The 8,651-nt window shown below is 42.6% G+C and overlaps 1 protein-coding gene across 1 annotated transcript; it reads left to right on the top strand.

Annotated features, from left to right (window-relative positions):
* Window positions 1-347: 347 nt before the first annotated feature.
* Window positions 348-7,879, top strand: LOC139380739 (serine/threonine-protein kinase Nek8-like). The gene is made up of 4 exons (XM_071123723.1): window positions 348-493; window positions 5,338-5,476; window positions 5,677-5,784; window positions 5,971-7,879. Exons 1-4 carry the CDS (start codon window positions 348-350, stop codon window positions 7,201-7,203), a joined length of 1,626 nt encoding a protein of 541 aa, XP_070979824.1. The 3' UTR covers window positions 7,204-7,879.
* Window positions 7,880-8,651: the final 772 nt, after the last annotated feature.

Here is an 8,651-nt window from a genome sequence, read left to right as displayed (position 1 = left end):
GGCATTTAAAGTATAATCGATTTTCAAAATGTTGCTTACTATTAAACTTTACTTTTTCACATACTCAAACAGCCTACTATTTTGGACGGTTGCAACACTGCTTGCTTTAGTTCCTAGTCAACAGACACATCCTTCTCTCCCACTCCATTATAATCTTACTTGGAATTCTCTCTTTGTCTTTGTAACTTTGAGAGAATTGACTCTGTAGGGTGTACTTACAGTTACTTACCCTAACAACAGTACTATAACAAATGTTATGTAGAGGTGAATGCTTTTGTCGTTTTTTGGTCAACATTTTTCTCACTTCTCATCTTGACCTCACTGCCCACTCCCCACCAAACCCCTAGATGGCGTACTCCACCAAAACTCTTGCTGCTGGCTCGTTTGGGAAGGTATACAAGGAGAAGTACAATGACACCTGGGCTGCAATCAAGAAGGTGCCACAACACTTAATCAATAGGAGAGACCTGGAGAGAGAGTGTCAAGTATACAAGTGAGTATGACAGACAATGTGCTATCATGGTATGTTGCTAAATGATATCAGCCTAGAGGGAAAGCATTTTGATCAGTGGTCTTTTTTTCATCTCTGAAGAAAAATGGGAGATCTCAATTTTGTATAATTTAGTGATCCCTTATATCTGAACTGTTTCTCCTAAGATAATTAATTCTTGAAATGTTCAGAAGACAACTGAGCTTGAATTGAGACTTCAATTTGAGAAGCATGAGAAATAGATGAGATCTTATCATTGTCTCCACATGTCTCATTTATTGCGCCAGAAAAGCCTTTTTGAGCATCAAGGAGACATATACACAGTGATGTAAAGTACTTAAGTAAAAACACTTCACAGTACTACTTAAGTAGTTTTTTGGGGTATCTGTACTTTACTATTTATATTTTTGACTACTTTTACTTAACTACATTCCTTAAGAAAATATTGTACTTTTTACTCCATACATTTTCCTTGACACCCAAAAGTGCTCGTTATATTTTGAATGAAGGGATTTACGCACCCATCCCTACTACCTCTGATCTGGCGGACTCCCTAACATGATCTGTTTGTAAATGATGTCTGAATGTTGTGCAGGTGACTTTCTGTAAATAAAAAATACAAGAAAACGGTGCCATCTGGTTTGCTAAATTGAAATAATTTATACTTGTAACAGTCAGTATATATATATATTTTTTTTTCTTTTACCCTGTTCTTTACCCCAATTTCGTGTTTTTTTTTTTATTATTTTTTTTTAGTAGCTACTAGCTTGTCTCATCGCTACAACTCCCTTACGGGCTCAGGAGAGAGGAAGGTCGAAAGCCATGCGTCCTCCGAAACACAACCCAACCAAGCCGCACTGCTTCTTAACACAGCGCGCATCCAACCCGGAAGCCAGCCGCGACGACAGAGCCTGGGCGCGAACCCAGAGTCTCTGATGGCACAGCTGGCGCTGCAGTACAGCGCCCTTAACCACTGCGCCACCCGGGAGGCTCGTTTTGATATTTTAACCTGCATGTCGTGATCGCGTTTGGTGTAGGGGGACAAAATACATTTATGCACGATAGCGCAGACTCGCAGCCGGTTTGGGTTCCGTCTAAGTGTATGTAAACTTCCGACTTTAACTGTATACATTCTATAAATGTGCATGCATTAAACACATTCAAGTTTCACAACAACACATTCTTTAAATGTTAACTACTTTTAATGTTTAATGTTTAGTGACTGGGAAGAGGTTAGATTGCTTTTAATACAAAGTCGTATTGCTTGTAAAATAACAAAATAGTCCAAAAAATTGGTGTGAAATTGAAAGCGCTGTCTTTAACCCTACACAAAAAAATATGAGCTGGCGCACACTCCCACCAAAAAAGTTGATATAGGTGCTGATTAACGGGCAAGTAAACTGCATGCTATTAAAATATAAAGAGAGTTAAACACTATATACAGGCTCCCAGTAATTTATTGGGTAAACCACAAACGTTTCAACACCCCATTTAGACAAAGCCAAAGTGTAAAACTCCCTGCAAATGCCTGGGGGAGCTGCCTAAAAAGCTGTCAGTCAGCACATACCAGCGCATAACTGGTACAAACTGTACCACCTCCACACCTAGTGAAACTCTATTCAAAATACTGAAAATGATTGCAAAAATCTTACATGTGTCAAAATGGACCTGGAGTTCAACTGAAATGCAGCTTAACCCATATGAAATTACATAATGTATTAGGGTTTAGGGCTGGGAATTGCCAGGGACAATACAATATTATCGTGATACTTTGGTGACGATACGATATGTTTTGCGATTCTCACTATTCTTTATATATTTCAATTCCATACTGTGATTTTATTGTGATTCAATGTTCCAAACATGACCATACGTCTGCTACAGTGAGACGAGTGAGCCATGAGAAGAGAAGTTTTGATCCGTCATAGAAATAAATGCTGAAAACAAATGTAATCCCTTTTTGTGCAGGTTTTTTTTCATAACGATTCAATATAGTGTCAAAGATAATATCCTGATATGTAACTGTATATATTTTTTGCCACATCACTATTGGGGTTGTCCCGATGCCAAAATATTACCCACAAAACAATGTATGTGAAAGTATCACGATACCACTGCAAAGCCTTTTTGCCACTAATATTCACATCTCGTATCAATAGAACTCTGAATTTTACTTCACACTATTCACAAATAGCACAAATAGATGCCTGTGGTAGCTGCTGTGGTTGTGTGAGTAGTGGTTACAGGGTCTGCCGTGGTCTCTGTAGCCCAAGCTGACTCATCTGTAGACCCTTTCCCCTCTCTCTCGCTCTGAGTGGCGGGAATACTTGGCCTCCTGGTAAGATCACCTTCTAGAGACAATCTCACATGAGTCGCTGTCCCACTCTCTGTCTCTGTCGGACTGGGGTGCAAGGGGTGGAGAAGGCATTGCAGGGTGCTGTGCCATGTGCTGTCCAGCCCCTCCAGCGTTAGGATATGCGGGGTAGAGCGGGGGCTTGTTAGGACGGAAGGGTGCAGTAGGTGGGTGACCCCTGTGATAGGGGTCTTCAGAAGGTGCATGGGGGTCCTCCAGATAAAGGGGATCTTTGTATGCCCCCACTGAGGAGGAGACAGCAGAGGAGGATGAGGGCAACATGTCCTGGGGAGGGTAGCCTCAGCCGGTCAAAAGGCCCAGCGCTGTGTCTAGAATGTCTGACAGAAACACAATGACAGAAAGAGGGTTTAGATTAAACAAAAGTTGCCACATTTAATATTGTGATCATAATGAATAGAAAAAAAGATAGACAATACCAGTCAAAAGTTTGGACACTCCTACTCATTCAAGGGTTTTTCTTTATTTTTACTATTTTCTACATTGTAGAATAAGGGTGAAGACATCAAAACCATGAAATAACAAATGAAATCATGTAGTAAGCAAAAAGGTGTTAAAGAAATCAAAATGTATTTTAGATTTGAGATTCTTCAAAGTAACTACTCTTTCCTTGCTGACAGCTTGACTGCTCGTCAGAAATCTGATTCCAAAATCATGGGCATTATTATGGAGTTGGTCCCCCCCCATGCTGCTATAACAGCCTCCACTCTTCTGGAATGCCTTTCCACAAGATGATGAACCATTTCTGTATGGTCCTCGCTTTGTGCATTGGGGCATTGTCATGCTGAAAAAAAGAAAGGGCCTTCCCCAAACTGTTGCCACAAAGTTAGAAGCACAGAATTGTCTAGAATGTCATTCTATGCTGCAGAGTTAATATTTCCCTTCACTGGAACTAAGGGGCCTAGCCCAAACCATGAAAAACAGCCCCAGACCATTATTCCTCTTCCACCTAATTTTACAGATGGCACTATGCATTTGGGGCAGGTAGTGCTCTCTTGGCATCCGCCAAAACCAGATTTGTCCATAGAACTGCCAGATGGTGAAGCGTGATTCATCACTCCAGAGAACACGTTTACACTGCTCCAGCGAGTCCAACCACTCAGGCCGACGCTTGGCATTGCGCATGGTGATCTTAGGCTTTTGTGCAGCTGCCCGTCCATGGAAACCCATTTCATGAAGCTCCTGACAAACAAGTTATTGTGCTGATGTTGCTTCTATTGCTTCCAGAGGCAGTTTGGAACTCGGTAGAGAGTGTTGCAACCGAGGACAGACGATTTTTACAGGCTACGCGCTTCAGCACTCAGCAATTTTTGTTAGGTTTGTTAGGCCTACCACTTCCTGGCTGAGCCGTTGTTATTTCCACTTAACAATTACAGCACTTACATTTGCACGGGGCTGCTCTAGCAGGGCAGAAATCTTACCAACTGACTTGTTGGAAAGGTGGCATCCTATGACGGTGCCACGTTCAAAGTCACTGAGCTCTTCAGTAAGGCCATTCTACTACCAAAGAGTGTCTATTGAGATTGCATGGCTGTGTGCTCAATTTTATACACCTGTCAGCATCGGGTGTAGCTGACATGACCAAATCCACTAATTTGAAGGAGTGTCCATATACTTTTGTGTTTATATAGTGTATGTGGTTGTTTCTCTTAAAAGCTCTTAAGGATCCGCCTCTTTTTTCAATTTTCACCTAAAATGACATACCCAAATCTAACTGCCTGTAGCTCAGGGCCTGAAGCAAGGATATGCATATTCTTGATACCATTTGAAAGGAAACACTTTAAAGTTTGTGGAAATCTGAAATTAATATAGGAGAATTAAACACATTAGATCTGGTAAAAGATAATACAAAGAAAAAAGCATGCGAGAGAAAGTCCATTATGTATTATTCCAGCACAATACATGGCAGCAATGTATGTGCAACGTTTTAGACTGATCCAATGAACCATTTCATTTCTGTTCAACATTTGGTACCAAGACTGCCCAAATGTGCCTAAATGGTTTATTAATAAGTTCCCAACTGTGCACTCTCCTCAAACTATAGCATGGTATTCTTTCACTGTAACAGCTGCTGTAAATTGGACTGTTCCGTTAGAATAACAAGAATTTAAGCTTTCTGCCAATATTAGATATGTCTATGTCCTGGGAAATGTTCTTGTTACTTACAACCTTATGCTAATCGCATTAGCCTACATTAGCTCAACCATCCGCGGGGACCAACCGATCCTGTAGAGGTTAAGTAGACATTTTGAAATGTAAGAAAATTCTCTCATTTTTGTGTTAAAGAGATATAATGTGTCTAGAAGAAACAAAGGGGGAAAAGATGGTCTCTTCTTGGATTTTGCTTTGCTATAGGAGAGATGGTGCTGATGAAGGTCACTACAGAAGTGATTAGTTGTGCTGTCTGTAGACTCCAATGCCCTCAACTCTTTCTCCCCATTTTCTTTCACACTTTGTCTGTGATCTGGGACTCCAGTAAAGCGATTCATCCTAACATAGTGAAGCTTCTGGGTAATCCAACACTCAAGGACTCTAAGTGGATCATCCCCATGGAGTTTATCTTTGGAGAGGAACTGGAGACAACCATCTTCAAATCACAAAAATCTAAAATACAGGTAGGTCTATGGATCCCACTGCTGCCACCAAACACACATGTAACAGTGTTGATGAAAGTTCACAGAAAAACTCATATCTAAATATATTTGAGAAATAAATATCTAAGCCTACAGGATTTTCAGGGGGTGTTCCAAACATTATTACAAAAAAGTGCAAGTTAACTCATCAGTTGGTAATGAAAGCCTTTGATCTCCCACAGCTAACTCCATCTATAAAGGCCACCATCATCACAGGCATGTGTGAAGGACTGCTTCACCTACACAGCAAAGATATCGTCCATCAGGACCTCAAGCCTGAGAACATCATGGTGAGACGGGCATTAAAATAGTTTTTGTTGTTTTAATGTTCTTCATTAATTATGCAAGACTTCCGAAGCAGTAGTTCATCTGTTATTGGGATTAAAGGACGCTAAATTATTTAGCATTATCACGCGGAATGCTTCGATTAGATATAAAACTATATTTTTCCATCCCTTTCAAATGATCTCTTCCAGGTAGAGCATGACACTCACAGAGCTGTGATCATTGATATGGGACTGGCCAAATTCTTCCGCAATGGCCTAAATTCTGCCGTGGATATGGGCAACGAGGCCTACTCTCCACCTGAGGTCCTGCAGAGGCGGGGCCACCGAGACCAGCGTTCGGACGTGTGGGCTATGGGTAAAATCATTGCTGAACTCTGTGCCAGAGTCAGGCTGCACACCCCCAGTGTCTGTCCAGCTAAGATCCATGAGATCCTCAGTCTCCAAGGACAGCAGTACTGTAACGCTGTCTGTAGGATGGTGCAGAGTGACCCCACAGTGCGAGCCACCATGGCCGGGATCATGCCAGAGATACGAAAGGCAGTGGGAGGTGGCAACACCGAGGAACAACAAAGAGGACATCTTCCGACACCCTTTCCTCACACTGAGATAAAAGTCACATCGCCACGTCCTCAAGCTCCTGTACAGCAATCACTCCCTCTATCAAGAGCTGAGTGCGCAGCCTCACCAAGGCCTGAGGTCAAGACGCTAGTGCGAGCTCCTGTGCGAGCACCTTCTCCATCAATATGGGAGCGTGCAGCCTTGCCAAAGACTGAGGTCAAGACTGAGGTCAAGACAACACTGCAACCACAACCCGTACAGCGTTCACCTTCCCCGTCAAGGTGGGAGCGTGCAGCCTTGCCAAAGACTGAGGTCAAGACTGAGGTCAAGACAACACTGCAACCACAACCCGTACAGCGTTCACCTTCCCCGTCAAGGTGGGAGCGTGCAGCCTTGCCAAAGACTGAGGTCAAGACTGAGGTCAAGACAACACTGCAACCACAACCCGTACAGCGTTCACCTTCCCCGTCAAGGTGGGAGCGCGCAGCCTTGCCAAAGACTGAGGTTAAGGCGACACTGCAACCACAACCTGTACAGCGTTCATCTTCCCCGTCAAGATGGGAGCGTGCAGCCTCTCCAAATCCTGAAGTCAAGAACTCATCATCTCCCCTTCCAAAGGTAGACCAGGGTAATGCACTGGTTCCATTAGGCATGGTTCAACCCAGTCAAGATGTCATGAAACAGCTTCTCTACGAAGAGGCCTTGAAGGGTCTCCCATGCCCACTCCCAACAACGGGCAAGGTGCGAATCCGCCGTTATGAGCAAAGGAATGGGGAAGTGGAGACTTGGGAGCAAAAGGAGGTGGAGACTGAAGGAGGGAGGATAGTCAAGTTTGAGGATGTGATGTTTAACAACAAGTCATAAGTAGGTTATTGAGAGGTTGTGAAATAGTTGCGAGTTGATTTGACTCTGCTTCTGAAATAGTTGGGAGTTGATTTGACTCTGGTCACTCCCCTTATATCCTTCATTGTAAAAGACTGACATTTGTATGGAGAAGGGGAAGAGTATATTTGGGAGATTGGATAAACTAATGGAAGAATTCGAACTTCCAGTGAAACTATACCAGATGTACTGTGCCTAAAAACAAAGTGGCACAATATCCCACAACGTGAGACCCCCCCCCCCCCCCCCCCCAAAAAAAAAAGACTATTAACAACAAAAGTTTTCTTGCACTGGTAAGAAGGAAACCTTTGAGTGAGTTAAGGTTGAGTAAGGATTTAGGGATGATCTTGAATGTACTATCACTTCTTCTAATGCTACATCATGTTACAGTATGGCTACAATGTTGCACAACTGGTTAGGTGACAGTGTACAAAGGCACCTGGAGTCAAATAACTATCTGTGAATGTTTTTGAAAACTTTTTGTTTTGGGAATCTCATCATTGTAGCAAATCAGTTGACTCTTTAGTTCTATATCATACATTTGACTGTATACATACAGTACCAGTCAAAAGTTTGGGCACTCCAACTCATTCAAGGGTTTATCTTTTCTATTTACTATTTTCTACATTGAGGAATAATAGTGAAGACATCAATACTTTGAAATAACACATATAGAATCATGTAATAACCAAAAAAGTGTTACACATATCAAAATCTATTTTATATTTGAGATTCTTCAAAGTAGCCACCCTTTGCCTTGATGACAGCTTTGGCATTCTCTCAACCAGCTTCACCTGGAATGCTTTTCCAACAGTCTTGAAGGAGTTCCCACACATGCTGGGCACTTGTTGGTTGCTTTACCTTCACTCTGCGGTCCAACTCATCCCAATCCATCTCAATTTGGTTGAGGTCGGGTGATTGTGGAGACCAGGTCATCTGATGTAGCACTCCATCGCTCTCCTCCTTCTTGGTCAAATAGTCCTTACACAGCCTGGAGGTGTGTCGGGTCATTGTCCTGTTGAAAAACAAATGATAGTCCCGCTAATTGCTAACCAGATGGGGTGGTGTATTGCTGCAGAATGCTGTGGTAGCCATGCGGGTTAAGTGTGCCTTGAATTCCAAATAAATCACAGACCGTGTCACCAGCAAAGCACCATCACACCTCCTCCTCCATGCTTCACGGTGGGAACTACACATGCAGAGATCATCCATTCACCTACTCTGCGTCTTACAAAGACATGACGGTTGGAACCAAAAATCTAAAATTTGGACTCATTAGACCAAGGACAGATTTCCACCAGTCTAATGTCCATTGCTCGTGTTTCTTGGCCCAAGCAAGTCCCTTCTTCTTATTGGTGTTCTTTAGTAATGGTTTCTTTGCAGGAATTTGACCATGAAGGCCTGATTCACACAGTCTCCTCTGAACAGTT

The sequence above is a fragment of the Oncorhynchus clarkii genome, chromosome 2 (assembly GCF_045791955.1).
Source record: "Oncorhynchus clarkii lewisi isolate Uvic-CL-2024 chromosome 2, UVic_Ocla_1.0, whole genome shotgun sequence".
NCBI lineage: Eukaryota > Metazoa > Chordata > Actinopteri > Salmoniformes > Salmonidae > Oncorhynchus > Oncorhynchus clarkii.
Note: the sequence above shows the minus strand (reverse complement) of the source record. Positions and strands in the feature narration are given on the sequence as shown.

Coding starts and splice junctions, on each gene's coding strand:
- LOC139380739 (XM_071123723.1), top strand. CDS start 348: ATGGCGTACTCCACCAAAACTCTTGCTGCTGGCTCGTTTGGGAAGGTA. Junction 494..5,337: donor AGAGAGTGTCAAGTATACAA/GTGAGTATGACA, acceptor CTGGGACTCCAG/TAAAGCGATTCATCCTAACA. Junction 5,477..5,676: donor CACAAAAATCTAAAATACAG/GTAGGTCTATGG, acceptor GATCTCCCACAG/CTAACTCCATCTATAAAGGC.